The sequence below is a fragment of the Abrus precatorius genome, unplaced genomic scaffold (genome assembly GCF_003935025.1).
Source record: "Abrus precatorius isolate BTA unplaced genomic scaffold, Abrus_2018 Scaffold8, whole genome shotgun sequence".
NCBI lineage: Eukaryota > Viridiplantae > Streptophyta > Magnoliopsida > Fabales > Fabaceae > Abrus > Abrus precatorius.
Window position 1 is genome coordinate 38,350,563 of NW_020874428.1, and position 19,231 is coordinate 38,369,793.

A 19,231-nucleotide genomic window follows, 5' to 3' on the forward strand; every position below is an offset into this window, starting at 1 on the left:
TTTTAAAATGCATTCTAAATATAAAAGCAACGCTTAAAAATATCATTTCTTAATAGCTGAAATTTTTTTTTCGAGACTTGGAAAAGGCCATCTATAAAGTGTAATCAATATACTAGGTAAAAGTATATAAAAGTGACACAATGGGGCATCTTAACTACCGATTTAAACGCATATATGATATATCCACCATTTAATTAAGTGATCAATAAAATGAAACAATAATGTGAAATGTCACAAAAATTCAGAGGATTTACAAGAATCTAATTTGGCCCATCTTCAACGTGTTTTTTTATTTTTTTATCAATGTTCGAATTGATAGTAAAGAGTGGAATGGGATTGAATGGAGTCGTATTTTATTCTTTGAATGCTAAAAATATTAATAAAATGGAATGAGAATTAATGAAATAGACTCCATCCTATTTTATATTTTTGTTCCTCCCAAATTGAAAAATATATAATAGAATCAGAATAAATTTATAAAATAATTAAATTATAAAGTAATTTTTTTGTCTATTTTATTTTATTTCACTCCGTTTTATTATATTTTATTTTGGTCATAGCTAATAGAGTGATAATTAAATAAAGTGTTCGGCCTTTTAGTTTACCTTGTTATAAGTTCTGTTTCTTTTATGAGGCGTCTGTGTCAGGGTATAGAGTATTTGTTAATGTGTGGGCCCAAACTTATAGTTAAAGCCCACTTGCACAATGAGGCCCAAGGTTGTAAGCCTTTAATAAATGTATCAAGAGAGTTAATGGACCCGAAGTTAACCCAAACCCAACCACAATCAAAGCTGATAATGATTTTTCCCGCCAGGCCGTTTTGTTTTTGCTCTTCTCAAATGTTGCTATGTCCTTTGAACGCTAGTTAATCGAATCTTTATACTTTAAAAAAAAAACTTTAATTTAATTAAAATACAAATACTTTAAGTAAAAAATGAATAGAATTTGCCAGTTTAGAGGAAGCCAAAGAATTGAGGACAGCTTAATGGCATTGACACTGGTGCAATTGGGTTCTCAATTTGCATATTTCCTATTCAGAGAAATAGTGGAAATTTTTTTAAGAGGACAAGTCAATGACAAATGGGTACATAAAACATCATCCATTCATTCATGGCCCCTAAGAAATTCTCTCTCAGTATCTAGTAAAAAATGCACGCAACCTGATTGGGACTTTTTTCTTTTGTTAAGCGATGAATCAAGATGATAGGCCAAGTTGAAATTGTGAAGGCAAGTGTCAATCTCCTCAATTTTGATAGTGTGAATGGATAACAAGTAGGTTGTTTTATTATTCATGTCCACTTTTTTTATAATATTTTTTACTGCATTATTTATCTTTATTTATCGAACAAAACTTTTGACAAAAAAAAAAAGAGAGAGTTGAATTATGAATTATAATATAAAAAATAATAAACATTTATGATTTTTTTATTTTATAAATTGATAATTATATAATACTATATGAATATTTTATCATGATAACATATAATATATGTTGTGATGATTTTATAACAACATAAAAGACGCGAGTGTAGAAATATAAGTATTTTTTACAAAACTTGAGAAGATATGTAGACCAGAAACTTTGGTATCCAATTTAGAGTTTTATATGAAAGTTTTGTTATTGAAATATTATATCATTTATAATTTATATAAGAAGCAGCGTTATGGAGATATAAGATATGAAGCATATAAAAAAAATGATTGATTTCTTGATATATAATGTCTGTACTGATAAAATCGAGTTAATATATATTTTTTTTTTGTATATATAAAAAAGTGGAACTGAATCAGGTTGCGAACTTAGGACAAACCTATGATGATTAATGGTTTTGAAATCTAATGCATTATGTGTCTGCGCTTGTCCATCATAAACTCCAAGCACTTGGGGAGAAGAGAATAGAGAAACAATGAAAAAGTCAACCGATAAAAATATACAAAATTGCAAATGGCCAAATACACGGAAACCTCAGTAGGATGTCCCTTCAACCTGTTTAAGGGATATCTATTCTATACAACTTGCTTGCTTCCGCTATTATTTTTCTGCTCCAGTTTGGGCATTTGGGCATTTTGACTTGTCATTGTTCAAAGTTTTTTATTTCCAATTATTTGATGGGATTGGGCTTTATATAAAAGGCTTTAAAGACAGTGCATCTCCCACTCAGATTCTTAGAATTTCACTCTGATTCCTTGGCTGTTCTCTCAAGTCTCAACTATTCCCCTTCTCACACTTTGATTTTCCTTTCTCAAAACCTTGTTGTTGGAATTGATAACTGAGTAAAAATGGTAGCACGAGTGCTTGTGGCAGCATTACTTCTTCTTTGCTGTTTAGCCGGAAGTTGCTATGGGAATGTTCTCTTCTCTTCCTTGAAAAGGACCATTGATGTCACCGCTTCGCCAAAGCAAGGACAAGGTAAGTAAAACCATACCAATTATTCTAAATCTTCCAACTTATTATGAATTGGGTCGTTGATGTTCCATATTTTAGGCTAAACCCAGTATGGTATTAAAATAATTATGCAGTTCTGGAAGCTGGATTAGATAAAATCATCGTGACTTGGGCTCTTAACAAGACCGTACCAGCTGGAACAGACTCTACCTACAAAACCATAAAGCTGAAGCTGTGCTACGCGCCCATAAGCCAACAAGACCGCGCGTGGAGGAAGACCGAGGACAACCTCTCCAGAGACAAGACCTGCCAGCACCAGATTGTAGCCAGACCTTACGATGGTTCCAACAAAACCCAGCACAGCTTCGAGTGGGTGATTGAGCGGGACGTGCCCACAGCCACGTACTTTGTACGCGCCTATGCACTTGACTCCAATGACGTGCAAGTGGGTTACGGTCAAACTACGGATGCGAAGAAGGGCACTAACTTGTTCGAGATCCAGGCAATCAGTGGGCGCCACGCGTCTCTTGATATCTGCTCCATTTGCTTTAGTGCTTTCTCAGTGGTGTCCCTTTTGGTGTTTTTCTATATTGAGAAGAGAAAGGCGAAGGCTTATTCCCCACCACAGAAGTGATTATTAACACGGGATAGCAACGTGAAAATCATGACAGGTTTACTAATAGATTATATTCCATAGTATTTGTTCATTAATAAATCAAGAGGGACCTGTTTGTACCCCTCAATAGTCAATGATCTTTAACAAGTCAATTCCATATCAATGTGAAGCATGATCTCCCAAAAAACTTATTATATGAGGAAGAGGATTAAATCAAAAGTAATAAAAGTGTTAAATTACTTGGTCCAGGAGCTAGTTTTTAGCTTGGACCTAAGTTGTTTGAGAAGTCACGTAGAATGTAATCAAATTTGAGTACTAATGATACAACTATTGTAATAAATAAGAGTATTCACTTGATCATTTTCACAACAGTTTTTCATCGATTGTATATATATCGAGAAAAAGCATCCTAATAGTTTTACTAAAACGATAAAAATTTCACTGGCAAATCATTTCTGAGGCAACCTCCACCGATGTTGATGACTTGTCGCATCATTGTATGCAAGTTACTCAACTCAACTAGGTCATTCCAACTTCCGATACTTGAAGTTCCTTGTGAATAGGACTTGCATCAAGAGCATCGTATTCTCTAATGTCAATAGACGAATAGGTGTCTTACAAATATCAACACATCTTGTCATCACAAAACTGCTTTATGATTAAAATACATGTCTGTACTTTGCATTCTGTCCCTACCATGAAGTGATATTCTATCATCATAAACATCAACATGTCCAAATGCATACGTGCCAGGAGGACATTCCAGGGCAGCTTCAAGAACTCTATGGTGTATTCCATGGGAATCAATGGAGTATCCTCCTTTGTGATCATGTCCAGATATACAGACCTTCACACAATTGTATCTGTGTATCAAATTCATTACTTCATCATAATTCCACAATAGTGCCTCCTTGGATGATGCACCAGGATCTAGAGGCAGATGGCAACAAATCACCACCTTCTGTTTCAAATTTGTTGCATCCTGAAGAACTCCATTTAGCCAATCCATTTGTTCCTTTCCAACAGCTCCATTGAACATAAGAAACCTTCTTTCAAGGCCCACCAAACCTGTTGGACTGTTCTTGTCTTCATTTGGATTCTTACCCCGGAGGAACTCCAAGGCCTCCAATGTTTTTGGATTATCTTGGGGCCAACCAATGGCACTTATGTCATACCCATCTAGAACTACAAATCTATATTCAGGTACTGGTGAAAAATCATAGTAAGCATGACCTTCAAAACTCTGAATCTTCAATAATGGAAGTAACTTGCTGCGAGGCAGATTGTATAGGCAGTGATTGCCAATCAAATGATACACAGGTCCCTTGAACATCGCAAATTCATCCACAACTTTCTTTACAGTGTTAAAAGATTGATCTTTTGGACAATATCCATCAACAATATCTCCAAGATTTATCACAAACTTGTGCCTCTGGCTAGTATTCCATTCTTTTACTGCTCTCTGTAACACAAGAATGCTATGCCTATAGTACCGCGGAACACCAAGGAATGAACGACCATCAGGAATGTCAGCATACTGCACATCAGATATAAATCCAAAAGAAAATAGAGGCTGTTTCCCATGTGTAGTGCTCAGTCCATTAGTAGAACCCATGCTGTATCTATTTACTCTCCACAAGCTCCTATTGGACATACAGCATAAATAACGTAATCAAAATAGGATTTTTTATGTAGAATCAATGAAAAAATTATGTGTGCGTGTAATCTAAAATTCAGATTTCATTTCATTTACAACTTACTAAACTTGTTTGGAAAGATATCAATTTAACATCTGAATTCATTCACCAGTCAGTTTGTGAGCAACAACTAAAAATTTGTAAATCCTATTAGGCTATCTTTTTTGGTAGGATTTGCTATCACTTCATTTCAACTGGATTCTCTTATAAAATCCTACAATTGAAATGTTCAAAACAGGAGATAACAAAAATCAATGATCTCAACCAGTGGTAAACTGGTTATCACACGCCATGCAAGTTTCAAATTTTCTTGTATTAACTATTATTCAATATTCAGAAAATTCAGAGTTAAGGAATGAAATACAGAAAGCACACACAAACAACCATAAATTCTGATTATCTCTAAAATAGCCCATCTTCAAATTATCCGTCTCAACATTTTTTTTAATGAGAAATATGATTCCTTAACCTGATATTTTCACACTGCAATTTTAACACCCAACATATCTATCACTTTTTCTTTCTTTCTTTCTTTCAATCTTTCCACCTTAGGTGTATACACCCCAAGGAGAGAAAACCATTTTTTATGATTCCTTCTATAACATAATGTCCTTCCTGTTGCCAAGTCCAACAGTTTGAGATCAGAGAAATGAAATTTTCAAATCAGACATAAGTATAGATAGAATGTCAGTAATCTGGTTACAAGTTTCAGGACCACTAAAAGAAATACTCTAAAACACATTATATTCTCATTGTAATAAACTGCACAGTGATAAAGAAGAAACGCAGAAATTGTTCTAAGGCTGCCATGGACAATGAACCAGATGAAATAGTTACGAGCACCATGGTAACTTGGAATTTATAAAACCAAATACGTAGGACAAGATGAGCAACTAATTAGAATTGAGTGGTCATGCCTAACATCTTTCTCCAAATCAACTAGTTATATATAACACGCCAATCCACCACAGTACTGAGAAACAGAGCTAGGCCTTAAGAGGGAACTGTTCCTATGGCATGGCAACAGAATAGATGATATCACATTACAGGATGAGGAGGTTCAAGATTGTGGGTCAATTGATTAATATTGTCTATATGGATGCAGCATGCAACAGAATAGATGACCAAGATTCGAAAGGATAGAGCCCTTAATTCGATTAAGAGAGAGAGAGAGAGAGACGTACTTGTGATGTGGGTTGTTGAATTGGCGAGAATGAAGAGCAGAAGAATGACGTAGAGATTGGAGAAAAGGTATGGAAGATTGCGAGTTCCAACTCTCTCAGGAACTCATGTTTCGGGAATTGCGACGTTGATGCAAATAAAGGACTAAATTTCTAAAATTGTCGTTTCCAGTTGTCAGACACAAACACGGGACTGCCACTGTTTAAACCTCCGCGTCTCTCTCATTGCGCCACCTGTCCCCCTTAACCGCCTCTTACACCATCGAGAGAAATTTACTTTTTCATTTTATTTATTCGATCAAAAAAGTAATCAAAATAAATATTATGTAAAAGACTTGTATATCCTTTATTTTTAATTCGTTTTATGGATATGATAAATATAAAATATCATATTAAACAAGAATACAAGTAGATTAAGGTTTATCTTATTTTATGCTTTATGTATATCAAAATAATAATTTCACCATCAACAGGAGATATTCTATTTTGGCTTTGTTATGATTATGAAATCAGTTTAGTAGAAAAAAAGAAAGATATTCAAGAATGTTGGATCCTTAAAAAATTTGGGAAGGCTTGACCTCTCGCGCAGCTATCGAGATATGCATATTGTCTACTCTGCCACTTTGTTGGGTCCTTCGAACTTGCCTTGCAATATCTTGGTTAAGCCATTTTCTAGTAGCCAATCACTTCCACGGAACGTGAAGCACATTATCTTAAAAAAATTATTGCGTTAATACTTTATAGACATAATCAACAAAAAGTTTAAGATAATGTTAATTTCTTTTAAATATAAATTTTATTATTATTTAATTCATTTTAAACTTTTAATTGATTCTAGTTCAAAATATTATGCTCATTGAAGAATTATTAGTCTATTAATGAAGGCATTATCATTAAATTGCCCTTCACATGAAAACGGAGATGCAGACCATGAGACAGAGACACGAAACCCAAGTACAAATGAAACAATAATTTTTATCTTTTTGATAAAGTAAATATTTCCTGTTTTGACAAAATCTTCCTATTTTGATTCCATGAACCATTACCATTAGATACACCCAGTATATAGGGTAGAATTATATTTTCAAAGATAAAAGTTGAAAGTATTTACTGTAAAATATATTTAATAAACTATACTAGTACTTTTTATATTTTAAAGAATCACTCTTTTTATACATTCTTAAAATTAATTTTAAAAATCATTTTTGTATTGAAAAAAAAAAATCAGATGCAAAACAGCAAGAAATAAAAAACCAAATTTTTTATTTTGTATAGTACCCCTTTTTTCTCTTTAACATAAAGTATCGAAATGACTTCAAAATGTTTAAGGAAAAATAAAAAAACAATCGGAGAGAAGGTTAATAACCTTGGCATTACAACACGGAGACAAAATTGCTGAACAATTAATTTAAGGTGAAGAAAGACCTGCTAAAAAGGATTAAAGAGTGTAGAGGCGAGAGATGTGTGAGGAGAAAACTTGTTTATTCTCAATTGTGATATTTTCACAGGGTACACATTACACTTAGGTAGAAATGGGCTTTGATAACTAAGTGGTTAGCAAGAGATGGCTACTGTTTACGTTAACATATGGGATTTATTGCTCTCATGCGTTAAACAGAGGACTCAGAAGCATTCCTCCCTCCAATACAAAGAAACCCTCAACCTCGAGCTGTACATTTAGATTTTTCAATTATTAAAAATAAAGAGTGGGCGTATATATACTAAAAATGCTATTTCATTCATTTTTCTATATCGATACCGAGCTATATTATGTGATCTAATCTAAAATTAGAAATATTAGAAGCCCCCTATGAGAAGGGAAACTACCATACAACAAAATCTAGTTATAGCAACGATTACCATGCTACAAGAAAGGATCTTGCACGGACCTAGCGTTTGTTGTAACTTGGAAGTGCTCACAAGACAGCGGGTCTTCACATCACATTATTTCTCAAGTTCATCACATCGACCTTCTACTGTCTTGGGGATGAAGAATCTGATCAACCAGCTTCTCTGGAAGCTTTTTAGTAGCCTGTGCACATATCAAAAGGTGACTCGAAAGCACATGGCACTAATGTCACTAACAAAATATACCAAGAAACTAACCTGGAAGTTCCTCATGTGCAAAATTGGTTCACATCCAACGTCTGCCACTGATTTGCCATTTGGAGTTTGCAACTTAAATTGCTCTGCCTTGTATGCAGAAAGTACATTTTCTTCATCGGGTAGGTGATGGCAAACATTCAGGAGTGAGGTAAGAGAGTTCATCTAAAAGGTTAAAGAAACAATCAGATGAGAGCTTCCAAGAATAAAATTAAAGAAAACTAATTATAGTCCAGATAAAAACAATAAGGCACTGAGTATTGACCCACCTTGATGAGAAAAAGGATAGAATAAAGTCTTTGATCACATCTTAGCAGTAATCTATAATGTACTTAATGACCTACAGATTATAATTATTAATCCTGCTGTAGTTCAAGATCTTGTCACTCTACGAGCAAAATTAAAGTTTACTATAAAATGAGCTAACCATATCCAAAACAAACGAAAAATTTTACCTTCATGTATGGACAAGATGCACAGCCACCGTGAATGGAACAACCCTCCCCAGAAGCTATTCCTGGTACAACAGGAAGTGTGATATCACCCAGTTTGGTAGAATGAAGACCTGAGGATGAACTTGAGGTTGTTCTTGAAATTGATTCTGATGAAACTGGGAAGACTATTTCAACAGTCACCTTTTCGTTTTGAGAAGAAGGCTTTGCAGACTCCAACAAACTACGAACTGCTGCCACAATTGAAGTCACCATCCCTGATTCTGTTCCTAAAACAAACTGGAGATGATCATTTATGTTTCTATCCAAAGCTTCCTGAACCCTATCTTTTATGAAATCCAAAATATTCTGTGTGGAGCCAACAACACCCATTCCCCTTCTCTTTGCTTCCATTGCTAATGAAAACATCTCTCCAGGTACCTCAAGATGAGCCGTAAGGAATGCATCACAATACATTTCTTTTATCTTCTCCACAACTTCATGGCCAAATAGATGGTGAACAATGCATGTTCCATCCTGGCACCAAGTGGCAAGACCATATAATCATGAAATGAAATAGAGGCATAGATTGCTAGTACTAGCCTACTAAGATAAAAACACGGAAACCAGCAGATGATGGAAGCTAATGTAAGCCAGATTTTATACAAGGAAAATTAAACCTTAAAATCAACTACAAACCACATATGAAGGCCACAGGTGCACGACAAATGTATAAGCAGAGGTATTGACAAGTTTCTCCCCATGTCACACATTACATAGACCCAACAAGGAAAAAAAAGGATGAAATTGTTTGACAAAGCATGTGCAAACTTATGCAAAAGAAATGGGGATAGAGAGGGAAATATAGAAGAATGAAATATCATATGAAATGTAGAATTGTCATGCGAGATAAGAAAGGAACAATTGACTCCTCTACAAGCCAGCATCACAGAATGAAAAATGCAAAGACCAGCAAAGTAAATGCTGCACACCACCAAATAGCTTTCAAAATTTGATAAAGATCTTACCTGAAAATAGTGAAGTCGTGGTAGTAATGATCTAATAGAGGCTTCACTGTGCTCAGGATGTATCGCAGCAATCTCTTCATCAGTCATGTTTGTCATCTGTTGGAATAATTCTTTAATATTTGCACCCATGTAAGAATCAGGTCCATACCATATGCTCAAATCTGGAACTTGAGCAAATGCCTGCATAAAAAGGGACCAATATTTTATTTCAAGAAAGGACTATATGGGGTTGGTGGTGGTCATCATGTGATGCATTCATCTTCATATGACAAAGCCAGAGAGGAATACAAAAAAATTTGATCTGACCCACCTGTAGAATAGTCTGGACAACATTTGATGAAGTACAGGTTATTGTTGGCACAAGCTCATGAGCATACGCCTTTGTCTCCAACTTAGTGTTAATGTATATCACATGCAAAGAAGTAGACCTAGAAGCAGCCTCAAGATACTCCATATAAGTAGGAGTAGCTGCAGCATCGGCCAGAGAACAGCCAATACGCTCATTTGACATCCTATACACGCCAACCTGCAAATAATTATCAGAAGAAAATTATGGAGTTTGATTAACATGTAGCACAAATACTGAATTTAGCTTAATCTATTTTACAGCATCACATGTGATATTCTTCATACAAGCCAATAGCCAATGTTTTTAATAAATGGGAAACTTAACTCCATCTTCTAGACAGACTTCACATATCATCATTTATTTTGCCTGCTGATGGCTATCTTCAAAATAGAGAAGACAAATACCAGAAACGTATACCTCATTAAAACCAGCTTGATCAAGGACAGCACGCACATTTTCTGACATAAAATCCACACCTAGCACTGTTATGAATTGGCATCCGGCTTTTGCCATTTTGACTGCTGTATCTGCCATGACCAGTGAATCAGATATATAGATATGTGGCCACTGCTTCTGAGCAGCCGTTAAAACTCCTTGAACTTCAGGATCCATGTAAAAGTGTGCAACAACACCAATTTTCTTCTCCTTCAGCACATTGACTAGTTCATTAACTCTTAATTCATTAGGGAACAAGTACTTTGCCTGCATGAAAGCAGATGAAAATTAGGAGTTTAATGCCATCAGGTTAAGATTCTGAGCCATTGATTATGATGTGAAGAAAATATATTTTCTAGAGAAAAACCAGTTAAACAGATAAAGTGAACATGCAGACATAATTTTTTAAAATTTTAAGTTCATTAGTGAAGACAAGGAAGGGAAAAAATGGAACTCCCAAAAAATTATTATGGATATGTTTAGGAGAGGAGTTTTGGAGAGAAAGAGAAGGGACGGCAAATTTTATTATATTTTAATTAAGAGTGTGATACAGTATGAAAAAAACAAAAGATTAGGCATTAATTCTAATCTATTATTTCATTTCGTTCATCTAAAAAATAATTAGATTAGAAATTATTTATTAGAAATGAAAAATCCCCTCCCTGGTCTGTTTCCCTCCAAAAGCCAACTTCCAAACATACCTTAGTTCTCTGAGTACGGCGATAGTATGTATAGCTTAACTCTACCTATTTCTTCACCGCCCTTGATTGATAAGTGATCTAGGTTGTGTAACTCCAAGGAAAAACTCATAACTAAAACACCACCAAAGAAATGCCTAGGCAGATTTCAGTACAGTGGGGGGTTTTAGTAAATACAGGACGTGTATGTACTAAAGTGGGACTTACCCAGAGCAAGTAGTGCTCACACAGAACAAGTAGAAAGGCACAGTAAAAGCCATCGAGTCACAATACAATCTTTAGGTCTATTTGCTATTCGCTGTTCGATGTACAATCCAAGCAAATTTGAGGGAGAGAAGGATGGAGGAAAAGGGTTGGGGGAGACAAGGGCAAGATTTGGAAGAAAAAGTTATATCCCTTTATTTGATTGAATGACAAAATTTAAAACTTTTGTCTTTTGTTTTGTTTTTGTTCCACACGCGGAACAAGTATTTTCCACTCGTTCAATAATTGTTTAACAAGTCAAAAGCACTAAGGCTAACCGCCATCAATCATTATGAAAAGACCCAAAGAAAAAACTTAAAAAGACAATATCCTCCCCCGTGTAAACGAGTAAAATAGAATCAGATTCTTGCAAGTTGTAACAGACCCAGATGCACTAGCACTACTAACACTCTCATAATTCAACGCTTTTTGGACGGGGTCAAAAGATTCTGTAACTATAGCCAATCCCAGAAACAAGTTATGTCGTTTCTCAAACATCCTCGAATGTCGTTTCTTAAAATCACTCAATAAAAAATAATGACAATCATACACAGCCACATTTTGTGAATGAATAGGTGACATTCAGATAGTGCTAACCTGGGCTTCAGCGTAGCTACCCTTGGGAAAAACTCCATCAGCGGAAACAACCAAAGAGGGAAAAGGCTCAAAGGGCACTTTCCCTTCCCTTTCAGCCACCAACTGCTTGGTCCTCTTCTGCATGCTAACAAGCACGTTGTGCCACGTGTTCACCCTCGAACGCCCTGTTACTGGCAACCCCACATTCAGAGCCACCAAATCATCCGTTGTCACTTTCAGAACTTCCTCTGGTTCCGACCCATCAATCACCCAAACCAAACACGAGCAGAACCCTTTAGTAATTTCCGAATCACTATCCGCCACCACCCTCACCTTCCCCTCCTCGTCAAGCCTCACCTCCATCCAAACTCGAGCAGTGCAGCCCATGACCCTGTTCGAGTCAACCCGACCCGAGTCGTCCATCGGCGCCATCATCCCCGCGTATTGCAGTAACCGTTTTACCCGGTCAACCGGTTCCGGCAAGGAGCGGAACTCTTGGGCCAGGTACTGAAGCTTGGAAGGAACGAGAAGCTCGTGGGTTTGTGAAGGGAAGGAAGTGAGTGCAGAGGAGGAAATAGGGTTTGATTTGAAGTGGGGTGGGGTGCGTTTGAGGGATTTGAGTAAGGGGAAGTGGCGTTTGAGGGGTTGAAGAATGAAGGGTCTGGAGTTGGAAATGGGGCTTCGGTTGGGTGAGAGCGAGAAGATTGAGGAAGTGGCAGAGGAGGCAGTGACAGCCATGGCTGAACTGAAGAGAATTGAAATGGGTTGAATTGGAGCGAAAGTGGAAGGGGTTATATAATAAGGGGGAAGAGTGGGAGGTTCAGAACACAAAAAGAATGGTACGGTCACAAAAATAGCAAGGAATCAGTGGAAGAAGGCCCAAAGGGGTTGCATCGTTCTCCTTCTCTCACTACCTTTTCTTTCCTTTTCTATTCGCTTCTCGAATCACACTTTTCTTTAGTATTATTATTCCACCTCTTGATTTCGTCAAATTAAGCAAACTTACTTATAAACAGGGTTAGTATGTAAGAGATTCTATTTTATGCAAAAGGTTTTCAAAATATCTAAAGCATATTGCTTGCTAATGTTTAGAATGCCCCAATTCGAAGGGAATGTGATGCATTTTCTATATATCAGTTATTGACGTTAAAATTCTTCAAAATTATGAGAAATCATAGTCACACGAGCCTTATCTTCTCTTTTGAAAACCGACATTTCTCTAAATAATAACAATAAGAGTTAATTATACTTTTAATTTATGTCTAGCTTTAATTTTTTAAATTAAATTTTCATTTTAAATTTATCCATTTATATATATATATATATATATAAAATATGTAATATAAATATGATCACTACGTAATATATCATTAATTTATTTAAATTTATAAAAAATGTAAAATTTTTAAATATGAATGAACAAAACTTTTATTTGTTCACTGTGAACAGTACAAGTGCACCAAGAACAAATCTTTTATTTTATAAATTATATTTTTTTATTTAAATATATTTATATTTTTCATGAATCTATATAAATTAATAATACATTATATTTTTGTTAATTAATTAATGAGATTTTGAGGTTTAAATTTATTTTGAATAATCATGAAAATAAAAAAAATGAGTAATTTGAATTAAAAGAGTATTCAGTAAAATTAGTTAAAAATTTTAGTTTATCGTGAATAAAATAGCTAAAAACTTATATATATTTAATTGAATTAGAATTGTTTAATAAAATTAGTTGCATAATAATATTATCAAAAATAAAATATTAAATTTATTAATTGTAAATATTTATTCTTTAAAAGATTAAAGATAAAAATTAAAAATATATATAAGAACCACATTTTGATAAGTTAAATGTTTATTATAATATTTTTATGAGTTAACTTTTAAAAGATGTATACTTTTTTATTTTTGTTATCAAATAATATCACTTGCTCATTAAATAAAATTAAATAAGTTATACAATTGTTTTACTAAACGCATTATCTGAAAGGAAAATAATTTTTAAGTTAAGCAGTAAAAAAGTATTTTAAGTATCATGAATTTATTGGAAGTCAAATTAATAACATTTTTTTTTATTTTTACCTTTAATATTCAAAAAATTTATTCACAGAATAATTATAACATTTTTATCAATCATTTAACACATTTTAACTAGTTTTACAATTACTTTGTTAAAATATCTCTAATTCAATTATAATTTTTAATTATATGTTATAAACTTTGAAGTAACTCATCAATGATAAATTATAAACTATGAATTAAAGCTAATTATAATAAATATGACTAGAAAAACTAAAATTAAAAAAATAATTACACCCGCTAATAACATGATAATATCATGAAATTTAGAACACAGAGTATTAGTTTGCTTCCGTGATGGTTTTGGGGACTCTGTTTAAGCATCAAATTTGTGCTTTGCAATTTATATGAGCGGTCATGCCATTCGTCACTCCTTTGGTAAGATGTTTCTGAAAATTTTGGTTTCTATCAATTATTCCAATATAAACTATCACTTCTTACAAACTGTGAGCATACAAAATTTATATTATTACTCAATTAAAATATGTTAAGATATATCTGTATATTGATTATTATAAAAAATATTTTTTTATTAATATATTATCTTATAATGGAGTAATAGTTTAAAAATGTTTTAAAAATTTTAAACTATTAATGTATTTAAATTCAATTTACAAAATATAGTCCTTACTAGTTGTAATAAATTAATGTACGCATACTCGAAGAAGTAATTTTGATTAGTAACCTAATTCTTACCATGTTACTTAATTTATTCACACAATATGGAGGACAAATATATATAATATATGACAATTACATCAAAAGTTATTATTAAAAATATTCAATAATAATAAATATCTACATTAACACTGATAGGTTATAATTCTCACATCGTAGATTACTTGAATTAACTTTTATTATATATTTTTGGTTTATATTCTAAAACAAGTAGGTTGTGTTATATTATTTTTATTTAGAAGTATATATAATCATTTAGATTTGGATTACGAATTATTTTTTCTTCTTAATATATTTTACTGTGTTTTTCACTTTTAATTTATAAGAAGAAGATAAATCTTTTAGATGTTTTGAATACGAGATCTAGTAACAATCAAAATTTATATAAAATTAAATACACTCATATTGTTTAAAATGATTTTATGTAAATGATTTTTTTAATTATCACACTTAAATAATAAAAAAATATTAAACTCAATTTTAACTCAAATTTATACTGAATATTCAAGTAATCTTATATTTTTAATCCGCATATTCTTCATTAATTAGAAGCATGACTTAAAATTTTTTCATATGGACAACTTTCAACGCTTTACAACTAGAATTACACGAATAGATTTTCGAAATCATAAATTGCACACTTTCTCACAATCATCAACCAATTCAGAGCAAGGATTTTTGGTTCATTTTATCATTTGCGTGAAATCTTCATCGAAATTAGTTTTTACTCTCTGTATTTTTCTCAATTAAATCGTTGATTAAAAAAAACATATAGTAATTTTACTTTGAATTTTAATTTGTTAACCTACAAAACCATGTATAAGCAATTTATGTACTTATCTTTTTTAAATTAGATTAAATTATCACCAACTTACATTAGTTAACATTTGAGAAAACATGTATTTGTATTAATTTATTTTATATAATAAAAATTTATTATATAAATTTTTTTATCTTATATAAGATTAGATAAGTTATAAAAAAAAACCCTTTACCGGTTTCAAAACATATTCCTCTTTCTTAAAGATTTCATAATTTACACGAATTCAAGTAACATAAACAACATTTGTAAGTTTTCTTTTTATATTAACTTGACAATTTAAAGTTATGTAATATTATTATTATTATTACAAATATATATATACATATATAACATTATATATGTATATATATAACGTTATAACATTGATAATTTACCAGCAATTTTCTCATACCTACAAATATATAACATTATTATTCACATCAAATTTATAATATTAATATATATATACATATATTTTTTGTTAAAGAAATATTTTTATGAAAACTCTCATAAAGTTAATTAAAAAGTGATTAAATTTAAAATAAAACCATACACACATATCCGTTTAATATTAAATTATAATTTCTCATATAATTATTTAACAACATGAAGGTGTATTTATTATTATTATTATTCCATTTGTTTATTGTTACTTGTTTTTACATTATTTTTGTATTGTTTAAAATATCCTTGATGAAATACCAAGTTAAAGTATCAATTTTTATTTTTTTTAACAAGTAATAAAACAATATAATTCTTTGTCTTAAAAATAATATTTAATGTATAAAAATTTAATACATTTATCATCATATGTTACACTTTTTTTTCTACACTTTCTTGAACGAAAGTCACCTCTCCTGGTCTAATAATTATTTTTAAAACCTTCAATAAATTCAATGGTGGTATTTGGGGTCTTTTTCTGCCAAAACGTGGAAAATTTAAAAAGCAGTTTCCTAGATAGCCTAATTAAAAAACACATATTTTGTTTGGAGTAGAATTTGCCGCATCACCCTTATTATTACATATTGTAGGTGCGATACCTATTGAAAAGTAATAGTATCACGCGTGCATAATGTGATATATATTATCTAAAAATGTAATGATATTAAGTGTATGCAAACACGTGTCAAGAGAATACAATATTATGATTGCCAATTTATAAAAGCAATACTTTTTTGCTTTAAACATGTGACAGAACATCTTCTTTATCGATGGTGTGATATTTTATTTAAAAAATCTATATAAACAATGCAATTAAATGAAAACATTCCCGCAGATACAGTTGTTTGAGTTCATGTTACATTTACTAATAATTAACTTTTAAATGAATTATTGATAAATTATTTATTTTAAAATACCTGCAAATTAACATTTAAGTAATAACAACCTATGAGATATATATAGCTAACTTTTTAGCATTACATAGTACATAGTTGGAGAAGAGTAGGTAATGCAGCAATGCAAATTTCTTTCATTTGAAAAAAAAAATATTTATTTAAAATCTTAAAATATAGAAGGTGGATGTGTGGTAAACGTTGCAGGTTTAACCACGTGTCACAATCATAGCTGATATCGTCACTGCTAGAGTTGATACAAGTATGTCTCTTTCAAAAGACAACACTAATTAAAATTGTAATTTGTGGTGTTATCATTCCTCAACTGTCAATTTGAACTCTATTAACTATCAACTTTGCAGGTTTGGAAACATGTTCCATAAAATGCACTTAGTATGAAGAGATTATATTTGTTTTACTTTTTTAGAAGAATTAAATATCGCATTATGCACATGCAATATTTTAGACAAATTTTATCTCAAAAAAAATATTTTTAATTATTTTATTTAAAAATTTATTTTTAAATTTGCCCCATTTTGACAAAACTAACTCTACCTGGACTCAACAATTACTTTTTTGAGCCCAACATTGTTTTTGACAACTACTGATCCAGGCCAGTACTGATGTGGATGGTCACAATCTTCTTTAATTAATACGGTGTATATTGACAAATAAAACGTACGGTTTGTGTATTTTGGAAAATTGAACCTTGTCATGCACTTACAATTGTTATATAAAAAATTAAAATTTAAATCCCACATTGAAATCATCTTAAAATTGAATTGCTTTGATTATGAAGCAATTTTTTTTATAATATGAATTCGTGCTTAGACATGTTTTTGTGTCACACGCCAAAAAAAAAGGTACTACTTGAGATTAGAAAACCTATTATTATTGAGTTAAGAATGATGCATGCTTTTAAATCTTTAAATTAGTTCAACATATAATAATTGATATTATATGTGACTTAATTGTATATAATAATTTTTATATATCTTTTACGTTTTTTAATCTTTTTATATACATATTGTAAAAATACTTTTTTTTAAAAAAAAGAAACACTACAACATATATGGTTTTCGAAAACTGGAAAACATTGTCAAAATTAGTTTATGTTTATATTGAGAATGCCATTGCTTTTAACCTTTTGTGTTTAAAAAAAAAGGCTTTAAAGTGAACAATTTATTGTCGGAGGAAACTCGAGCCTATCATAAGTACTTAATTATAAATAAAGTTAGTGTTGTTTTCTGTTGAAATTTCACTTTGATATTGATAATGTGTATGGATTTTTAGGGTTAGTATGTTAATTTTTAATAAAAACGTTTATTACACATATTATTAAAATGAAACTTCAATTCTAATTAAATAAATAACACTAACAATATTTATAAAAGTTTATAAAATTTTGTCCTTTATTAATTATTATTTATATAGTAGACCACACGACTGCGCATGCAAAAAGTCTTCCCACAGTTTCCCCATGATATAAGGAGATCTATAAATGAGAAGGGAACAAGATGTAGATGATATCGACAGCTATATACTAATACAGATATTTTAATAATAAAATAATCTAATCTATACCTAACAGAATAGTTGACTTAATTATTATACAGGATAGAAAATTATTCAATCTTACATGTAAAAAAAATAATTAAATATCTATTCAGTCTAATTTAGTTGAATATCTTGTTATCAAAATTAAAAAGTAATTAACTCAGTATAATGTAATAATTAGAATATTATTTATTTTAAGTAAAAGGTTAAAATTAAGACTGATTTATTAGGCCTATTAATTCATAATTAAGCTTATAAAAAGAAAGTAAGAGGTTAACTTTTTATTATAAAAATAATATTTATTATTTAGAACCAAATTCTTACTTCAGTATCGGAGTGCCTTTTGCAGGTACCTTTTCCACATCAACGACAACCAAAAAAATATCATCACAGCAGATTAGAGACTTAAAAAGTGTTATTCTTACGGGAACAATTATCTTAATACTTTGTCCCTTATTTTTAATGAAACTTTTCCAAAGAAAACACCCATGGTGTTTTCATTTTGTAGACTAACATGAAAATTGAGGGTACATTAAAAGAACCTGACTTGTCCCTTTTAATTTTCTATTTGCTTTACGTTTTTTGTTTGCCACGTGTGAGATGGAGAGAATTTGAAAGATTAGAAATTGTTCGGATGAGATGTTTTAAATAAGTATTTTATTTTAAAAAATTTATAATTTTATAGGTTAAAACTTTAAATCTAATTAAATGTTCCGTTTAAGTGTCTTATACTCTAAAAATTAATAGTTTCTCATGTAAACTCAAAACCCTTTTTTTCTTCATGTTGCAAATGCAAATACTATTATGCGCTGCTTTGATGTCTACATCAGCTCATTATTGTTACCTTTGACAATGACTTTGAAAATTTTGCTGGTCTCTCTTTCTCAGCCGACTTATCCATGCGGATTGCGAAATTCCCACTTTAATTTACTAATTTCATTAGAAAAAAAAAATAATCAGCTCCAGATTGTATCGACAATGTAACCTATAATGATTTCACATTGTTTAACAAATAATCTTATCAGAAAT

The 19,231-nt window shown here is 31.5% G+C and overlaps 3 protein-coding genes across 9 annotated transcripts; 1 reads left to right on the forward strand and 2 right to left on the reverse strand.

The window, feature by feature from the left end:
• Positions 1-1,883: 1,883 nt before the first annotated feature.
• Positions 1,884-3,932, forward strand: LOC113847275 (high-affinity nitrate transporter 3.1-like). The gene is made up of 2 exons (XM_027476270.1): positions 1,884-2,410; positions 2,521-3,932. The coding sequence occupies exons 1-2, from the start codon at positions 2,281-2,283 to the stop codon at positions 3,018-3,020; spliced, it is 630 nt and encodes a 209-aa protein (XP_027332071.1). The 5' UTR covers positions 1,884-2,280; the 3' UTR covers positions 3,021-3,932.
• Positions 3,182-12,848, reverse strand: LOC113847273 (quinolinate synthase, chloroplastic). 7 transcript variants are annotated; one of them, XR_003501766.1, is made up of 8 exons: positions 11,765-12,747; positions 10,209-10,493; positions 9,753-9,968; positions 9,443-9,622; positions 8,439-8,951; positions 7,987-8,148; positions 7,770-7,912; positions 3,182-4,645 (listed from the first exon to the last, which is right to left on the reverse strand). XR_003501766.1 is itself a non-coding variant. In XM_027476266.1 (7 exons), exons 1-7 carry the CDS (start codon positions 12,479-12,481, stop codon positions 7,841-7,843), a joined length of 2,145 nt encoding a protein of 714 aa, XP_027332067.1. In that variant the 5' UTR covers positions 12,482-12,848; the 3' UTR covers positions 7,219-7,840. The 7 variants fall into 7 exon arrangements, 2 of the variants coding, with proteins under 2 accessions (XP_027332067.1, XP_027332068.1); XR_003501767.1 differs by having other exon boundaries at positions 3,214-4,645; positions 7,741-7,912; positions 11,765-12,641; XR_003501765.1 differs by lacking the exon at positions 3,182-4,645 and adding an exon at positions 7,268-7,549 and having other exon boundaries at positions 7,741-7,912; positions 11,765-12,843.
• On the reverse strand, positions 3,326-5,932 carry LOC113847274 (manganese-dependent ADP-ribose/CDP-alcohol diphosphatase-like). The gene is made up of 2 exons (XM_027476269.1): positions 5,884-5,932; positions 3,326-4,645 (listed from the first exon to the last, which is right to left on the reverse strand). The coding sequence occupies exon 2, from the start codon at positions 4,615-4,617 to the stop codon at positions 3,643-3,645; it is 975 nt and encodes a 324-aa protein (XP_027332070.1). The 5' UTR covers positions 4,618-4,645; positions 5,884-5,932; the 3' UTR covers positions 3,326-3,642.
• Positions 12,849-19,231: the final 6,383 nt, after the last annotated feature.